At 40.0% G+C, this 20,170-nt stretch overlaps 1 protein-coding gene across 2 annotated transcripts in view; it reads right to left on the reverse strand.

Annotated features, from left to right (window-relative positions):
* Positions 1-1,365: 1,365 nt before the first annotated feature.
* Positions 1,366-20,170, reverse strand: part of OGT (O-linked N-acetylglucosamine (GlcNAc) transferase) — a 58,337-nt gene continuing 39,532 nt past the window's right edge. For both annotated transcript variants that reach the window (XM_007538251.2, XM_007538250.2), the window contains exons 15-22: positions 16,081-16,206; positions 15,217-15,387; positions 14,986-15,102; positions 14,718-14,888; positions 11,991-12,143; positions 8,307-8,559; positions 7,906-8,029; positions 1,366-3,647 (exon numbers count right to left, since the gene is read on the reverse strand). In XM_007538251.2, the coding sequence (XP_007538313.1) occupies positions 3,473-3,647; positions 7,906-8,029; positions 8,307-8,559; positions 11,991-12,143; positions 14,718-14,888; positions 14,986-15,102; positions 15,217-15,387; positions 16,081-16,206 (1,290 nt within the window). In that variant the 3' untranslated portion in view covers positions 1,366-3,472. The remainder of the gene's footprint in view (positions 3,648-7,905; positions 8,030-8,306; positions 8,560-11,990; positions 12,144-14,717; positions 14,889-14,985; positions 15,103-15,216; positions 15,388-16,080; positions 16,207-20,170) is intronic.

Consider the following 20,170-nt stretch of genomic DNA (forward strand, 5'->3'; position numbering starts at 1 on the left):
CAAGCCAGAGCAGATGAAGCCAGAGTAGTCATTATCAAGAGAGAAACAAATACAAACAGGTGTATGAAGTGTCCAGGCTTTGTCAGATGTCTTAATGGACCAACCATGCACAAACTGTGGTTCTCCTAACATAGTTGTTTAAGAAAGCATGGTAGTCCAGGGTGGGGGTTATAGCATAATGGTTATACTAAGTAATTTTCATACTCCAAAGCCCCAAATTCAATCTCCAGCAACACCATAATTCAGAGCTGAGCTGAGGAAGGAATGAGAGGGAGGGAGGAAAGAAGAAAAAAAAAGAGAAAATGAAAAGCAAAATAGTCCAATTCACTTTCCAGAGATGCTGTGACTAGGGAACTAGCCAAGCAAGAAACTGCACTAAAATGGCACTCAAGAAGCAACAGCAACCAAAAACCTAGACTTACTCCCAGCAGCCACTTCAATCTGGCTAGCTCCAGCTCACTCAGATCCACAGCTACCCCTGCCCTATCCCCAGTCAACACACACTAGGGTATTTGGGCTACAGGCCAGAGACCCCAGGCCCTACCATCACAATGCTTTTTGATGCACAAGTATACAGGAAGCATTCTGTTGTTGCCTGCAGCCTTGACTCTGATGCACAGTGCTCTCCACAGCCGTGAGGCAGGGGAGAGAGGAGCATGGCAGTACCCTCTGGACACTGAGCATGGGTCCCGTTTTGCTATCAAGTTCACAGACTCACATGGATGGCTAACAATAGAAAATGGAACAGTGGAAATTGGCTATTTTGCACAGGCCATGGGAGATGTTGTTTCCTATATTCTGCATGAAGTTGCTGTAAACTTGGACAAATGAGATGAATTTGCTGCTTTCAAAATATTAAGTGCTGCTAGTGGCCTGTACTCTCCTCTGTCAGGAGAAGGAATTAAAATCAACAAATCTTATCAGACATATGGGTGACTGATCAACATGACAGTGAGTGATCCTTCAGAACTAGGTGATCCTGGTCCCCATCTGCAGGGGGAAAGCTTCATGAGTGATGAAGCAGGACTCCAGGTGTCTCTCAGCGTCTTTCCCTCTCTATCTCGTCCTCTCAATTTCTTTTGCTACTCAGTAATAAATAAAAGATTCTTTAAAAAAATAGTTGCTTATCACAGCTGTACTAGGGAGAGCTGGTCCTTCGACTCTTTGGGGTTTCTTTTTTTCTTTTACACCAGAGCACTGCTCATCTCTGGTTTATGGTGGTGTTGGGGACTGAACTTGGGACCTCAGAGCTTCAGGCATGAAAGTCTCTTGCATAATCATTATGCTGTCTCCCCAGCACTCTTTGGGTTTTTTCAAATGTAGATGATGGAATCATACAGTCGATAACACAAAAAACAGTCATAATTAAGGGCGAGTCATTCATTTATTAAAGACCGCAAGACAACATCAGGATTTCTGTAGCACAATTTAAATGTTTTACTATTTTGATAAAGCAGAGTATAATAGAAAAAAAAAAACAGTTAGTTTCCAGTAATATCTATATATCTATATTCAGAATTAAGTCTTCCACAATGTTACCTGGAAACAAAAAGCCTATTACAATAAGCAAAGCTTCAACCAGAGAGGCTAGCTTTTTCACACCAGGAAAAAGTTCATCCCTATAGGAGGAATGATGTGCTATGTAAAAGGCTGTCAAGTCACAACCTTGAGGGCATCAGAAGTATATTATCCTATCCCACATCAAGTAGTTTGGTGAACTGCAAACATCAGTTTATACACAACCATGCTGGCAACCTTTACCTGATATTTCAATCAGGTAAAAATAAATTAAAAAATCCATAAACTGATGTTTTTTGACTTACATTGTTAAAAGGTACACAGTTCATTAACACGTAATTCTGGCTAAGAATTACATTTGAGACTCCTTGCTCAGATTTTGGTTAACAGTAAGAATCTTTCAGAAATTCAAGTTCTTAGTGATCAGTAATTTGTCAGCTAGGATACATTCAGGCATCAGTTGCAACTACAGAATAGATGCACTGCCTCAGCACTTTGGAAAGACATAATCTAGAACACTACTAGCAGACAAGAAATTATCTGTTACTGGATAGCATAATGCAGTACAGCAAAGACAAAACAGATTTAAATGTTGGCTTGTATAAGCTTCAAGCTCTCAATCCTTTGTTGAATTTCAATAATTTTATTCCTATTTTTAACACCAAGAACTCAAGGTCCAGGAAGGCTAAAGTCTAATTTTACTCCAAACCAAGTAATAGTACACTTTGCTACTACTAAGTCTGAATCCACACAGACTTGAAAGACCAAGTTCAGAATGAAAACAGTTATTACATAATGTTCTAGAGGTTGATCCTTCTGATTTTTTTCTCCCATAACATGCCTTTTGATCTAAGTCATTTAATGTATTGGAGATAACTGTGACTTACTGATCAAATAATTGAATATTTATACTTACCTGGGATTTCATTTCTGCTGAAAGAAATAGGAAGAACAGGACTCACTTTAAAAAAAAAATCCAGAAAGGAAGATAAAAAATGTCACACACTATGACTTTAGAAGCAGCATAAAGGGGCAATCATAGGTAAAACACTGATGAAACTGGTCAAAGTGAGGTCAAAGAAAGTACGTCATCATCATCAATGATGCACTAAAACTGTGCCTTTCATAATTAATCATCACTCCTGATAATTTTCATTTGGCACCAAATGGTGCATTTAAGAAAAAACACTCTTAAGGTGTTTCAACCATACTTGACTTTGTTACCTAAGTCAACAGAAGAAATTTTTAAAGTGAGGAGAGGAGAAAAGAAAAAGGACCAGAGGGAGAGGAAAAAAAAAAAAAAAAACTTTATAGAGTCATCACTGAAACCAACAAAAAGCACTGATCACTCCAAACATTAGGTCAGACACTAACATGACTGATATAGGCTCAAGTGGTTTATAAAACCTATAAAAAAGACTACACCAGCGAAGTCCTCATTAATTTGTAGAGTTCAAAAACTCAGGAGCAACATTTTAGCTTAAAACCTTATCTCAAGTCATCCAAAAACCTTATCTCAAGTCATCCATATACACTTCACACAAATTAAAAATACCTGAAACCAAACACTTGTAAAAGCTCCAATACCCAAAATATGACGGGGAAAAGTTAATCCAGAAGACTCAACCCACGGAATCACAAAACAGCTGGGCAATCTCCCTTGCACACTAATCATCACCATGGAAGACCAAAGGAGATCAGACCTTCCAGACCTATGTACCACCCGGTTGCTGTGAAATTCTAGAGATTCCTTCTGGAACATAAGTCTCCCATTTCTTGTGTCTTGCCCTATCATGCAGAAAGCAAGTCTGTCTGTGCTATTCTGTGATCATTATTTGTCACCCATCTGCAACATGATACTGTACAGATAAGTAAAAAGTAAATTGTCTAATTCCCTTTCCCCGGGAAGGCTGAGGCTCATGTATAAGGGTAATATTCCTTTGCAGTTTTTTATTTAGGCCGACTCGGTGACTTCAACAGGCTTAATCATGTGGTCAGGCTTGTTGCCAGCTGCATAATGCTCCCACATCTGTAGATACAGCCGCTCGAGTTCCATGGTGTATTGTTTGGTGTTGAACAGAGGGCTAGATATTCTTTGCTTCCAGACTTTGCCACGAACTTTCCTCAGGCTGGGGGGGGGGGGGGAGGAAGAGAGAGAGAGGACAAGAATATTGAAGTTTATAAATAAGAACAGAAAATTGAGCTACCCATCAATGCTTTTGTGACAAAATACAGGACCAAATTTTACACTATCTTTTCTGATTAGTCTTCATTACCTCAATGCTGAAAAAGGACATGGTCACAATTAACATAATAGTACTGTTTCTAATTGAGTTCACCACCACATTCTCTGGGAAAAAAATAATTTTTCCTACTCAAGTATAATGCCAGAGATACCATACCTTCTCCAATCCATCCAATTTCTACCTGTAGTATAAAAACAAGAATTGGCAGGGCTGAAAGGTGGCAGCACACTCAGTAGAGTGTCCACATTAACAGTGCAAGGGCCAGGGTTCAAGCCTCTGGTTGCCACCTGCAGCAGGAAAGCATCATGGGTTGCAGAGCTGTGCTACAGATGTCTTTCTCTCCCTTTCTATCTACCCCCATCAATTTCTGTCTGCCAGCAAAAGAAGGGGGGGGAGATGGCTGCCAGAAGCAGTGGGTTCATAGTACAGGCACCAAACCCCCAGCAATATAAGCTTTAAAAAAAAAAAAAAAAAGAATGGAAATGACACATAACTAATCTAATATATACTTGTTAGAAAGTAAATTTCTTACCCTTTTGTTAAAGTAATTAGGGGTTTGTATAGTAAAAACTCTAATTGTCCATAACACTGATTTATTGGGATTTATTTTAGATCTACCCAAAAGAAATAGATGCAGACACACCTGGCCATGCAGAGATGCTCAATGAAGCATCACTGAAACAACTAGGCATGAATATTACAATATAGTGTTCAGTTTATGAATATTTTAATGAAGCAGGAAAACATTCAAGGAGAAATGGAATGTGGCACGTCTACATCCACAATTCTCCACTTATACCTGAAATGTACTGTTCCTCTAGATGTTCTTTTTCTAGTTGCTTTTAATATCAAAACTGTGTTTCAGGCCTGCGAAGTGGTATAATACAGCATTCAGCTCTCAAGCATGAGGCCCTGAGTTCAATTCCAGGCAACGAATATATCAGAATGACATTCTGGTTCCCTCTCACTTCTCATTGATAAAGAAACTTTTAAAAAATGTATTGTGGGGAGTTGGGCGGTAGTGCAGCGGGTAAAGCGTTGGTGGCGCAAAGCCCAAGGACTGGCATAAGGATCCTGGTTCCAGCCCCCAGCTCCCCACCTGCAGGGGAGTCGCTTCACAGGCGGTGAAGCAGGTCTGCAGGTGTCGATCTTTCTCTCCCCTCTGTGTCTTCCCCTCCTCTCTCCATTTCTCTCTGTCCTTTCCAACAACAATGACATCAATAACTACAACAATAAAACAACAAGGGCAATAAAAGGGAATAAATAAAAAATTTTTTAAAATGTATTGTGGAGTAGGGGTGGATAGCATAATGGTTATGCAAACAAATCCTCATGTTGAGGCTCCAAGGTCCCAGGTATAATCCCTCACACTACCATATGCCAGAGCTACCATTCATATATATATATGAATCTTGGTCCATACTCCCAGAGGGATAAAGGATAGGTGGTAAGCTTTCAATGGAAGGGATGGGACACAGAATTCTGGAGGGGGGAACTGTGTGAAATTGTACCCGTTATCTGACAATCTTGTTAATCATTATTAAATCACTAATAAATAATACAAAAAGCAAATATCTATTGCTAAAAAAAGACAAATGTAAAGACATATAGTGGTTCAGTTCAGAAACAGGGCAAAAGGCAATAGATTTTTCTGGGAATAGTAGGGGGACATATTTCTACTGTTTTTGTTTGTTTATCAGAGCACTGCTCAGCTCTGACTTATGGTGGTGCGGAGTCTACTCACCTTCTAATACATCATTTAAAGTTTGTTGTCACAGAATAAATTAGCTATACACATTTGCTGACTGAAATCAAACCACGACCATATTAATGTGAAAATCGGGGCCGGGTGGTGGCGCACCAGGCTGAGCGCACATTTTACAATACACAAGGACCCAAGTTTGATCCCTTGGCCCCCACCTGCAGGGGGAAAGCTTTGGCAACTGGTGAAGCAGTGCTGCAGGTGTCTTTTTTTTCTCTCCCTCTCTATCACACCCTTCCTTCTTGATTTCTGGCTATCTCTATCCAATAAATAAGGATAATTTTTAAAAAATCTTTAATGTGAACATCCACATAGAAATAATTTTAGGGGAGTCGGGCTGTAGTGCAGCGGGCTAAGTGCAGGTGGCGCAAAGCACAAAGACCGACATAAGGATCCCGGTTCGAACCCCGGCTCCCCACCTGCAGGGGAGTCGCTTCACAGGCGGTGAAGCAGGTCTGCAGGTGTCTATCTTTCTCTCCTCCTCTCTGTCTTCCCTTCCCTCTCTCCATTTCTCTCTGTCCTATCCAACAATGACAACAACAATAATAACTACAACAATAAAACAACAATGGCAACAAAAGGGAAAAAATAAATAAAATAAATATTAAAAAAAATTTAAAAAAAATAATTTTAGGCTCTGTTACTGTTGAGAGAGAAACCAGAGCATCACTAGCTCTGGCATATTCAGTGCCAGGGATCAAATCGGGAGCCTAAGGCTATCAAGTTCTGTGTTCTACCCAGCCATGTGTTCTATTTTTGGTAAATGTCTGTATGGCAATAAGAAAACATCCATACAATAAAATATTACTCAGTGACATGACAGAATGAAATAAGTATGACCAACAACATGGATAAAGCTTAAAACAGGGTTCCATTTGTGTATCGTTATATAAGAACAAAACTAAAATATGGAGAGGAAGGAAATTTTTCATAACAGTAGTTGGTCTCTAGAGTCAGTGAGGGGAACCAACTGAGAGGAGCCAGGAAGAATGTTTCTGCCCTAATGGTAACGTTCTATTTGGGTTACAAAGATCTTTCTTCTTCCCTTTGTTGTCCACCTGGGTTTCATGCTCACACTTCTGAAACTTCAAGCAGACTGTTTCCCCTCCTTTTTAAATTTAAGGTAGAAAACACTGACCCCCACTAAAATCCTAGGTGAATTTCCTCCCTAACTTAATGCCAGACCCCATAAACCTAATACTGATGTGGATACAACAAATGACATTCAACACTTTAACAACCTGAAGAAAGTCTATGATCATCAGATACAGAAAAAACTACAAAAGTTGGGGTATGGGCAAGAGACTCTCACTTTAATGATGGCCTTTTCGGTCAATACCAGGCCACCCCATCATCTTAAAAAGGAATCCTTGGGGGGGGGGGGGGGGGGTCGGGCGGTAGCGCAGTGGGATTAAGCACACGTGGTGCAAAGCGCAAGGACTGGCTTAAGGACCCCCACCTGCAGGGGAATCACTTCACAGGTGGTGAAGCAGGTCTGCAGGTACATCTTTCTCTCCCCATCTCTGTCTTCCCCTCCTCTCCCCATTTCTCTCTGTCCTATCTAACAACAATAACTAAAAAACAATGAAAAACAAGGGCAACAAGAGGGGAAATAAATAAATATTAAAAAAAAAGAAAAAGAAAGGAATCCTTGGATTCCCCATAGATACTATGGGCCTAGACTTCTTTTTTTTATTTTTTATTTTTTTTATTTTATTTATTCCCTTTTGTTGCCCTTGTTGTTTTATTGTTGTAGTTATTATTGTTGTTGTTGTCGTTGTTGGATAGGACAGAGAGAAATGGAGAGAGGAGGGGAAGACAGAGAGGAGGAGAGAAAGACAGACACCTGCAGACCTGCTTCACCGCCTGTGAAGTGACTCCCCTGCAGGTGGGGAGGGCCTAGACTTCTAACAGAAGTCTATGACCATCATAGGTCATTTCCATCAGGACTGTCATCATAAGCCCTCTAGTGGGCCTCTCCAGAATTGCCTTCACTATACAACAGCAATGGTAGCAACTGTCCCACTGTGAAGAGAGGCTGGGTCAGTCTACTCTACCACTTGAGAAAAGACTGGTCAACAAAAGGGAATAAATAAATAAGTAAATAAATATTAAGAAAAATAACTACCATTGAAGCCAATGTATCAAAAAAAAAAAAAAAAAAAAAAGGTCAGGAACTCATATCTGATATGATATGACCTTAAAATAACTTCATTTATAAAGGCTTAAAAAGCTCTTCTCCCATCCAAATCACATAGGATCTTCACTTATTTAGATTACAATAAATTTGCTTTCATTTTATAACACTAATATTCTCACTAAAGTTTCCCTCATTTTACAAATTAATTTTCATTAAAATCTATGGATAAATTTACTTACTATTCTAGATCAGTTCCAAGTTTCACAGCTATATCTTCATATTCTTGTCTATTTTTAGCAATAAGTTCAAGACAGCCTAAACAAGTAAGCTGAGAAGCTGCAACTCGAGAAGCAAGGGTCTCTCCTGCAATAAGAAAAAGAATCACACAGCTAACAATGCAAAATAGTAGTTGTTAATGTTATGTATGTTATACAAAGCCAAATGCTTAGAACTGAACAAGTTTCGTTTTCTGTCATCTTGCCCTTACATGGTGCCTCTAGTGTATACAATTTCATCTGGACATATACCAAATGAGCATGTTATTATAATAATAATAATAATTATTATTATTATTATTATTATTATTATTTAATGAATGAAAGAAAGAAAATAGACTCTGGGCGAATTACCAGCAACTCACCTGGCATAGTCACCATGGGGGTTCCTGCCCAGAGGACATCCATTCCAGTGGTGTGTCCATTACAGAGTGGAGTGTCCAGGCAGACATCAGCCAGCTGACCTCTCCTCACATGTTCCTCTTTGGGAGCAACAGGTGAAAAAATGATACGATTCTGAGGGAGGCCCATGTTCTGTGCATATTGCTGAATATTGGGCTCTCCTACTGCTGGAAATCGTAACAGCCAGAGCACACTATTGGGAACACGCTTCAGAATCTAAAATAGGGGAATTAAGAATACTTACTAATAGCACTTCTTGCTTTCTCAAGTAAGACTCCCATAGATCTCTAGTAACTCTATTATATCATTTTCACCCAGACAGCAGCCTACTGTGAACATAAGCCTTTCCTTCACTTAGATAAATTAGATCAATGTAATTTTGAGTTTTGAGTTCTTCTGAGTAGCCGAAGAGTGTTCAAAGCAAGACCAGATTAATGTAAAATGTAAAACAAGTAACTGGCAAAATAATCTGAGGCAGTATGGACTGTGGAAATTGACGCTGATGAGATAGGAATTCTCCTGTTTAAAATTTAAATCCTTTACCATGGCATACAAATGAAGATTGCTCAAACTTGCTTAATTTTATTTGCAAATCAAATGATCAGGTGTCAGATGTGTGTCATCCCCCCCTTAAATAAAGAAGCAGAGAGCAAATATTTTGGACTATAATCACATGGATTGTCATTAACTGCTCAGTTGTACCTTTTCAAATGAAAGCAGACACAGATAACATGTAAACAAGCAGGTGTGGTTGTCAATAAAATTTACTTACAAAACCAGAGGGGCTGAATTTAACCCAGAGGTCATAGGTACCGACTGGTTACTTAAATGTGTCCATTAAATGTATCACATACTAACCCTTCCCTGAAAGTCATAAAAACAGGAATTTCTGAATTAAGAATATTTCAATTTTTAAAAAGGTGCTAACAAGTAACACCTTCAGTGGCAACTCCCAAGTAAACACATAGGTATCTCTGAGTGGAGATGTAAGAATATTCATACCTTAAAATGAAGCAAAAACCACAGTCTACCATCAGTTCAGGTCATTTTGCTGCCAAATAAATTTCCCACAAACTCAGGAAAATTAAAGGACAATGACCTATATTTATCTACTCTTCTCCATCCTTCACTTTCTTTTTACACACACACACACACACACACACACACACACACACACACACACACACAGAGAGAGAGAGAGAGAGGGAAGCAGGCAGGCAGATAGGGAGAGACAAAGATACAGAAGGACAGACTCAGCTTGGTAAAAAATGAAGGAATTATTTCTCTTCGTTTTAGTTCTATGACATAAAAACCAGTTATGATAGCAAAGTTTAGAGCCTTAAGAGGTCTTGTATATGGGCCAGCAAAATAGCTCACTTGGATAGGACAATATTTCGCCAAGTTTACAACCTAGAATTAAGCCTGACCCCCACCGCATTATAGAAATTTTTAGTGTTGTGTTCCCCATCCACCCTCCACCATTTATCTTTATGAGAGAGACAGAGACAGAGAGAGAGATATCCTGCTTATGCACTCTAGTCTATTAAGAACAGCACAGAGGCCGAGTGAGCACACACATTGTCATGCACAAAGACCAGGGGTCAAGACCCCAAGTCCCCACCTGTGGGGGAGGGGGCTTCATAAGTGGTGAAGCAGTGAAGAAGAAGAAATGACATCATTACTTCCTTTCTGGCTATAAGGCAATATTGCAAGAAACTTAAACATGGGTGGATGCACAGGAGAGATTCTGCTATCAGCTTACAGACTGATGTACAGCTGGCAAACGAGAGCTAGGGAGCCAAATCTGGCATGCTGCCTGGCTTGTTTGTTTGTTTTTCATCTTGTTTGTTTTAGTGAAGCCAGGGTCTCACACATCTTAAGCTACATCATTACTTTTAGGTCAGCTTGTTCATTCAAATAGAGAGGGAGGGAGAATCATCATAGCATTCGTTTCCTCCAGTGCTGTGACGCATGGAGCAGGGACTGAGAGCATAGCAAAGCAAGTGTCCCTCCCTGTGAGCTATCTCCTGGTAACATGCTGCCTGTTTTTGTAAATAACTGTTGGAAAGCATAATCACTCATTTGCAAAACATCAATGATACTTTGGCTACTGTAAAGTTGAGGCGATGTAACAGAAAGCATGGACTGCAAAACCAAAAATGCTTACCATTTGGCCTCTTAAGACAAATTTTGCTGATCTCTGTGTTTTCTGAATACTTAAGTAAAAACAAGGGTGGTCCTGGAGGTGGCACAGTGGATAAAGCATTGGATTCTCAACTATGAGTTCCTGAGTTCAATCCCCGGCAGCACATGTGCCAGAGTGGTGTCTGGTTCTTTCTCTCTCTGCCTATCTTTCTCATAAATAAACAAATTCTTAAAAAAAAAAAAAGGGGGGGAGAATGCAATATTCACATGCTGGGAGGGGAGAAATAGCCTTAAAAATTGGGAACTCTGGGGAGTTGGGCAGTAGCGCAGCGGGTTAAGTGCACGTGGCGCAAAGCATAAGGACCGGCATAAGAATCCCGGTTCAAGCACCCAGCTCCCCACCTGCAGGGGAGTCGCTTCACAGGCGGTGAAGCAGGTCTGCAGGTGTCTGTCTTTCTCTCCCCCCGTTTTCCCATCCTCTCTCCATTTCTCTCTGTCTTATCCAACAACGAACGATATCATCAACAATAACCACAATAACTACAACAAGGCTACAATAACAAGGGCAACAAAAGGGGGGGATGGCCTCCAGGATCAGTGGACTCATGGTGTAGGCACTGAGTCCCAGCAATAACCCTGGAGGCAAAAAAAAAAAAAAAATCAGGAACTCTTATGGTCCAGGAGGTGGTGCAGTGGACAAAGTTTGGATTCCCAGGCATAGGGTATGGAGTTCAATCTCTGGTACTACATGGGCCAGAGTGCTACTCTGCTTCTCTCTCATAAACAAACAAACAAATCTATAACTAGTTCAAAGGGGATAAATGAGCACAATTCCCGAACAGAGAATGGGGGGGGGTTTTTTTTCCTAAATATTGTGTTAAGAATCTAGAGAGATTTTTTTTGCAGCATCAGGACCTTGCTCATGGACTATTTATTTTCTTTTACTTTAGTCAGAGACAGAGAGACACCATAGCACTGGAGTATCTCCATGGTTCTCCCATGTGCTGCAGGTGCTTGAACCCCAGCTGCATATACAGCAAGGCACAATCCTACCTCATGAGTTAGCCCTCATCAGTTAAAAAAATAATAATAGGGAATCGGGCGGTAGCTCAGCAGGTTAAGCGCAGGTGGCGCTAAGCACAAGGACCAGTGGAAGGATCCCGGTTCGAGCCCCTGGCTCCCCACATACAGGGGAGTCACTTCACAGGCGGTGAAGCAGGTCTGCAGGTGTCTGTCTTTCTCTCCCCCTCTCTCCATTTCTCTCTGTCCTATCCAACAACAATGACATCAATAATAACTACAACAACAAAACAACAAGGGCAACAAAAGGAATAAATTAATTAATTAAAAAAATAATAATAATAATGAGGGCATAGAGGATAGCATAACAGTTATGCAAAAAAGACTCATGCCTGAGGCTCCAAGCTCCCAGGTTCAATCTCCCTGCCAAAGCAGAGCAGTGCTCTGGTAATAAATATTTAAATGACTTTACAAATACTCACATTTGCCCACATCTGCAGAGTAGAAGGGTCTATTTTATATAACTGATTGAAGTTACAGTACACAATGGCATCTTCTGGTAGGCCATACTGAGAACGGGTGGTTACAATAATAGTACGGGGAACCTCCTCTCCAGTTGCAGCCTTATTGTTGATCTAGAAGAAAAGGAATAAGATTATATTTAAAGTCAGTATGGTTCTGTTTTTTTTTTAAGTCAATATAGAATCCTGAAGATGTATGTAAAGTGTTACAGGTCAGGTCAAGAAGCAGCCATGAGAAAACAAAGGTAGAGGATGAGGAGATAGTTTGTCCAGTAAAACAGAAACCTTCACGTGTGCAGCCTTTTGTTCAAGCGCTGGCCATCACACAGAAGCACCATCAGCAGCATGGGGGTGCCATTTATGGCAAACTGATGACTCTTACCCTCTATGAAAGACTTGGTCCAACAAGGAATCATACATGTGTGAGTGCCTGTATTCACTTCCCAACACCACATAAAAACAAATGTCTAGCTACCTTATTTGGGGAGGATTATACTATAAAACTTTTCATGCAGGCCAAACAGTTATGATCAAAAATCCAGAAATCAATTTTTTAAATATTTATTTTCCCTTTTGTTGCCCTTGCTTTTTTTTAATCATTGTTGTGGCTATTACTATTGTTGTTATTGTTGTCATTATTGTTGGATTGGACAGAGAGAAATGGAGAGAGATGGGGAAGACAGAGAAGGGGAGAGAAAGATAGACACCTGCAGACCTGCTTCACTGCCTATGAAGCGACTCCCCTACAGGTGGGGAGCCAGGGGCTCAAACTGGATCCTTAAGCCAGTCCTTGCGTTTGGCGCCACATGTTTGCGTTTGCCTTGCGTTTGCCAGCTACACTACCGCCCGACCCCCTAGAAATCCATTTTTATCTAGAAAATATCTAGATAAAATATCTAGAAATTCTGCACACTCTTCAAAGCTAAACTTAAATTACCACTCCAAATAGCCTCTGCTAAGATACTCTTCCCTCACAATGATGAACACTGGTTCTGAGATTTTTGTATAAACAATTAGTCTTTTCTTGAAATTCCCACGCCATCTGAGCATCCCCTACTGTGACTTAACTATTACAGTTATATACAGAGGCACTGTGTTCTAAACTCAGAATTCTTTGTTCCTGTCTATGTATTTCAAGAACTGCACCTTTTCCTCATAAGTCAAGCATGCCTCAATCCTACCATTTCAAATTTCCGGTACAGGTTTCTCTCACTATCTGAAAGCAGAACACGCATGTGTACTAGGCAATCTGGGGGAGTGCAGGAGGGGACAAGTCTAGGAATGCTCAAACTTTTTGTCATATGAATTAATAATATCATTCCCAGGCTCAAAACGTAACCTGTCAAAAATCATACTATTTATAAATATTCTACTTTCAGATTACACAGGCGGAAAGACATCACTGCTATTTTAGCCTAAAGCATATTGTGATTATTATCAATCACTTTATTCAAGAGAGGGTCTGAGAGCAAAGAATTCACTTCAGTGCTGTTGGTATAAAGTTACACCAATAAAACTTAATTTCTTTGAGGTCTGAGATGCCTACTTTATAATCTCTACAAAGCTTCAAATTCACTTTCTCAAGTAATGCAGTACTGATTTGCTGAATACTCATTACATTATTACAACTAGGATAGATTTAAAATTATTCACTAAAGCTCCAACATCTGCGGGCAACTAATTTTGGTAAGGGCCCCAAAAACATTAATTGGAGAAAATACAGTCCTTCAACAAATGGTGTAGGAGGGAAAAAAATACAGTGGAAATGTACAGAAGAATGAAACTAGACCATCACATATACAAAAGTAGATAACATGAAGTACCAACAGAGAAAGGAAACAGAGGCTAGGGATAAGGACATGGATGGATTCCTAGAGTAGCTATCTGAACTGAAAAAACCTAAAATGAGTAAGATTTAACTAAGGAAATAATTATTCAGGGTGGGATGTATAGCATAATGGTTATGCAAAGAGACTCTCATGCCTGAGGCTCCACAGTCCCACTCGTGTCTGTGTCGCCCCCCTCCCCCCAACACCAAAATAAGCAATAAGTCAGAACTGAGTTGCATTCTGGTTAAAAAAAATAATAAAAGAGGAGGAATGGTTCATAGAGACAGAAACCAAAAACTCTGTGATGCCTATAGTGCATCAATGGTAAGAGTAAGTCATAGGGAATAACATTATTAATACACTAGAATCTGATAAAATAGCAGGCCTGAATACAGAAACCTTTTCTGATCAGACAAACTTATATAAGATACCAATTTTCACTGAAATGACTACATTTATCCACTGCACCATCACCTTCCAAGCTTCTATGACCCACATCTATAAAATAATGGCCTTGGGAGTTGGGCGGTAGCGCAGCAGGTTAAGCACAGGTGGCGCAAAGTGCAAGGACCGGCCTAAGGATCCTGGTTTGAACCCCTGGCTCCCGATCTGCAGGGGAGTCGCTTCACAGGTAAAACAGGTCTGCAGGTGTCTACCTTTCTCTCCCTCTTTCTTCCCCTTCTCTCTCCATTTCTCTCTGTCCTATCCAACAACGACGACATGAATAACAACAATAACTACAACAATAAAACAAGGATAATAAAAAGGAATAAATATTTTTAAAAATAATAATGACCTTATCTCGAGTTACTAGGAGAAAAATACATGTTTAGATATGGTGGTATTATTCTCTTCTCACCTGGGTAGTTGCCAGTCCATTGCTAATACTGAATCCATTAATGGTTATCTGAATTTGTCCTCTGTTTATCATTTCAATAACTGCTTCTGCAATAGTATTCATAGGAATGACAGGCATATTAAGAGCTATATTACTAGTGTCAGCATTATCTCCTCCATCAGGACATTTCATCTATGGGGAGAAAAAAGTAACACAAACTGCATCTTTAGGGAAAGATTTCAAATGCAGGTAAACTTTATTTCTATGGCAATATCGACTAGGTTCTGACCTTGACAATTTTCACATCTGGTAGACTATCCAGAAAGGCTTTGAGATCGATGCCATTCAGAACAATCCGATTGTCATAAATATGTCCATTTGACTTAAAATCAATGACTGCTTTTTTCTAATGGAAAAAATGTTCAGACATGTCTTTTAGGATGTATAAAGATAATAGCAAGGAAGGAAAAAAAACTATAGTTCATTGCAATTACGCTACAGTATAGCTTTATCTACCTACCTTTAGGTGAGGGAACATATTAGCGTGATCACCAATAAAGAAAGTATGGGGCATATAAGCCAGTTTCTCAGAATACTGCTCAGCAACCTCAGCTGGTGAGGTTTCCTGATCAGTGATGATATAATCCATGAAGAGTGCACCGCTAGTTCCAGGGTAGCCCAGCCACATTGCCTAAAAAGGGAGAGCATGTAATCAGACAAAATATTGACTAGAATTCATCAAAGGTTCCAAAGATAAATAAAACAGAAAGGTTATTTTGGCCAAAAGCAATCAAGCAGAACTGTTACGATTGTGGTACAAGAGGTGGCACAATGGATTAAGTGTTGCCCCCTCCAACATGAGGTCTACAGTTTGATCCGTAATATTGGATTTTCTCTTTCTCCTTCTCCTCTCAAATACTTGAAAAATGAATTTTCAAGACTAATCCTCCAATTAAGAAAAGGTTTGGGGCCAGGTGGTGGCGCACCTGGTTGAGCGCACATGTTACAATGCGCAAGGACCTAGGCTTGATCCCCTGGTTCCCACCTGCAGGGGGAAAGCTTCACAAGTGGTGAAGCAGGGTTGCAGGTGTCTCTCTGTCTCTCTCCCTCCCTATCATGCCCTTCCCTCTCGATTTCTACCTGTCTCTATCTAATAAAGATAATTAAAAAAAATTTACCCAGTTTACAAGACAGAAAAACTCTTTGCCCTGCACATATCTCCACAAACATGAATCTGTGAGCAATGTATTCTTCCTGTGTATTTCCAGAACCATACTATTTCTTGTTCTTTAAGTCAAGCATGTATTGTTTTCAATATATTAACTCAGAGAGGAAAAAATACAACACTACTTTTTTAACCTGAGATTATTATTAATTTCTTTACCTGAATGGGAGCTGGTCTGAGAGCAAAGAGTTCGTTTCGTGCACCCTTAGTATAGCCATTCATATTTACAAGGATATGTATTCCATCCTGATGAATTCGATCTGCTGCTTTTCCATTGCATGGAATCTATGGAATAGAGGGAGAGAGAGAAAGAGAAAGAGGAATTGATCCAGGCTAATTAAATTAGTTCTAATGGCACTGAACAGAATTAAGATCCCCAGATACAAATGTGAGAACAAAAGATTTCATTAATGCAAGATTACACACACAGTTAAAAGTACCATTAAAATTGACCTTTGCAAAGCATTACAAAATCAAAACACCAAGGAAGCATGATTTACTTCTAGCTTGAGAGGCCTAGAAAGTGGCAATGAGGGGGAGTCGGGCAGTAGCTCAGTGGGTTAAGCACATGTGGTGCAAAGCAGAACAACCCGCTTAAGGATCGTGGTTCGAGCCCCAGCTCCCCACCTGCAGGGAAGTCACTTCACAAGAGGTGAAGCAGGTCTGCAGGTGTTTATCTTTCTCTCCTCCTCTCTATCTTCCTACCTCTCTCCATTTCTCTCTGTCCCATCCAACAACAACAACATCAACAATAACTACAGCAATAAAACAAGGGCAACAAAAGGGAACTAATTAATTAATCAATCAATTTAATTAAATAAAAGAAAGCGGTAATGAATAAAGCACGGACTCTCAAGCAGGAGGTTCCAATTTTGATCCCAGCATGGCATAAGCCAGTGATGCTCTGGTTTTCTCTCTTTCTCTATACACACACACACTTCATAAATCTTTAAAATTATTGACCCCACCAATGTGTCCTGGAGCTCAGCTTCCCCAGAGTCACACCCTACTAGGGAAAGAGAGAGGCAGACTGGGGGTATGGACCGACCAGTCAACGCCCATGTTCAGCGGGGAAGCAATTACAGAAGCCAGACCTTCTACCTTCTGCAACCCTCAACGACCCTGGGTCCATGCTCCCAGAAGGATAGAGAATGGGAAAGCTACCATGGGAGGGGGTGGGTTATGGGGATTGGGTGTTGGGAATTGTGTGGAGTTGTACCCCTCCTACCTTATGCTTTTGTTCACTAATCCTTTCTTAAATAAAAAAATTAAAAAAAATATTTAAAATTATTTAATTTAGTTCTAGAGATTGGGCGGTGGCACACCTGCCACTACGATTATGTTACAAGGTACAAGGGCCTGGGTTTGAACTAACCCAGTCCCCACTTCACACGTAATGAAGCAGTACCGTACGTATGCAGGTGTGCCCCTTTCTCTCTCCTTAACTGCCCCTTCCACTCTTAATTTCTGTCCTATCAATCCTATAAACCTAATTAATTAAATTTACTTCTACACTAAATATATTAATAACAAAGTTTCTAGTTTTTTTTTTACTATTTTTATTATCTATTATTTATTAGAGACAGAAATCAAGAGGGTAGGGAGAGATAGATTGGGAGAGAAAAAAGAGACACCTGCAGCACTGCCTTACCACTTGTGAGGCTTTCTCCCTGCAGGTAGGGACTGGGGGCTTGAACCTGGGTTCTTGTACATTGTAACATGTGCACTCAACCAGATGTGCCACCACCTGGCTCCACTTTTTATTTTTTTTAATTGCCACCAGGGTTACTGCTGGGGCTTGGTACTGGCATTATGAATCCACCACTTCTGGTAGCCTTCCCCCTCCTTTATTTGTTCATATTTTATTTCATAGGACAGAGACAAATTGAGAGGAGATGGGGAAAATAAGGAGAAAGATACCTGTAAATCTGTTTCCCCCTGCAGATGAGGATTGGAGTTCAATCCCCAGGCTTTATGCATGGAAATGTGTGCACTTAAGCAGATGAGCCAATAATGAGCTGGACCCCAACAAGGTTTCATAGAGAAGTTGGTATTGGTATTTGAAGTAAACAATGTTGTGGGGGTGGGAGGATATAGATTTATTTAGAAAAGGCACCTTATACGGGTTTGATCTCAGAAATTAGAAGTCCTGACTCCAAGCTCCACAAGGGATATAAAATGTATTAAAAGAAAGATAAACAACAAGAAAAGAAAAAAAAAACCTGAGTAGAAAATAAATTGGATGGGGTAGATAGCATAATGGTTATGGCTGAGGCTCCAAAGTCCCAGGTTCAATCCCCTGCACCACCATAAACCAGAGCTGAGCAATGCCCTGGTTTTTAAAAAAAAAAAAATGCTGACCAGGGCCAGGGAGACAGCTTGGCCTATTGTAGTATGAACTTGTATGCCTGGGATCCCAGAAACTGGAGGTTCAATCTCCAAAACTAGAGTATGTCAGAGCTGAACAGAGCTCTACCCATTTCTCTCTCATAATTAAATCCTTTTTTTTTTTTAAATGTTTTCTCTATTTATTTACTGGATAGAAACAGCTAGAAATCAAGAGGGAAGGGCATGACAGAGAGGGAAACTTCAGAGACAGACATCTGCAGCCCTGCCTCAACACTCATAAACATAAAGCTTTCCTTCTGCAGGTGGGGAGCAGGGGCTCTAACCCAGGTCCTTCCACATTGTAACATGTGTGCTCAACCAGGTGCACCATCACCCAGTCCCTAAATCTTCTTTATTTTATTAATGGTGAGAAGATCATTTCATTTGGCATTAGGGTATACCTGAGGACAAATCGTTGCTGAGAAGTATTGGCAAACAAGGCCCACTTAGAAAAGGTGTGATGCTTGAGGCTCCACCATAAACTAGAGATGATCAGTGCTCTGGTTAAAAAAAAAAAAATGCTGGGAGTCGGGCAGTAGTGCAGCGGGTTAAGCGCCCGTGGTGCAAAGCGCAAGGACCAGTGTAAGGATCCCAGTTCGAGCCACCTGTAAGAGGTCACTTCACAAGTGTTGAAGCAGGTCTGCAGGTGTCTGTCTACTCCCCCTCTCAGTCTTCCCCTCCTCTCTCCATTTCTCTCTGTCTTATCCAACAATAGCAACATCAATAACAATAATAATAACCACAACAATAAAGCAAGGGCAACAAAAGGGAATAAATATTTTTTTAAAAAGCACAAATAAATTGCTGTGAACACCATGCGGAATTTCTGTCAATAAACAGTCCCTAAAGGTCTCAGAGGTGAAGGGCAGTGTGTTTCTTGATCACAAAATGTGCAACCTTAAACATCAAAAACGGTCAGGTGTACTTTGGAAGCAATAGCTATATTGCAAAAGATGTTCTTATATATTATAATATATATATATTAGATAAGAGCATCACAGACCTTATGCTAGAAACTTCAAAGATTCATAGACATATATAAATTACCAGATATATTAGATTGTAAATCACTGTTAGTTTGCCAAACTAGTCAATAAGATCTGTAAAGAAAATTTATCATAAAAAATTGTATGCTCCCAGAGGAAATAGCAATGGGGCAAATGAAGTAAAGTTAACCAAAGGCAATGGCTATTTATTTCTGCACCTAGAGCTCACACTTGTGTGATTCTACTGCTCCTGGTAGAGATTTTTTTTCCTTTATATTTCAGACAGAGAGATAGAAAATAAGACAGAAAATGATAAGAGAAAGGAAAGATACTACAACACTGCTCCACCATTTAAGGAGCTTCCCTCAGTGGTATACGTGATATATGTGGCACCAGGGCCTCAAACCTGGACACTATCTTCCTGTCCCACTAGTTCTTTAAATGAAGCTTTAATCTTTCTTACAAACTACCATTTTGTTCGATTATGTATCTACTGTGGTCTGGAAAGTGGCACAGTAGGTAAAGTATTGGACTCTCAAGCATGAGGTCCTGAGCACATGAACCAGAGTGTCTGGTTCTTTCTCTTTCTCATTAATAAATAAAATCTTAAAAAGAAAACTTTTAAAAATATGTATCTGCTATAAGTGTTTATTCAATCCTCAGAAGTTTTATGTCTGAACACAAATACACCACATTTCTATTTCATTTATAACCTAAGTGAAGCCATGCCAATTATAAAAGCAAACATCCAAGGAAATAAGAAAACTGTGAATATGTAGTAGCCAACAGTTTTACTATTCGCTCAAAATAAAAATCTGGGGAAGTTTGGTGCTGGAGAGACAACGCAGTGGTTATGCAAAAGGTTTTGAAGCCTG

The sequence above is a fragment of the Erinaceus europaeus genome, chromosome X, assembly GCF_950295315.1.
Source record: "Erinaceus europaeus chromosome X, mEriEur2.1, whole genome shotgun sequence".
Lineage (NCBI taxonomy): Eukaryota > Metazoa > Chordata > Mammalia > Eulipotyphla > Erinaceidae > Erinaceus > Erinaceus europaeus.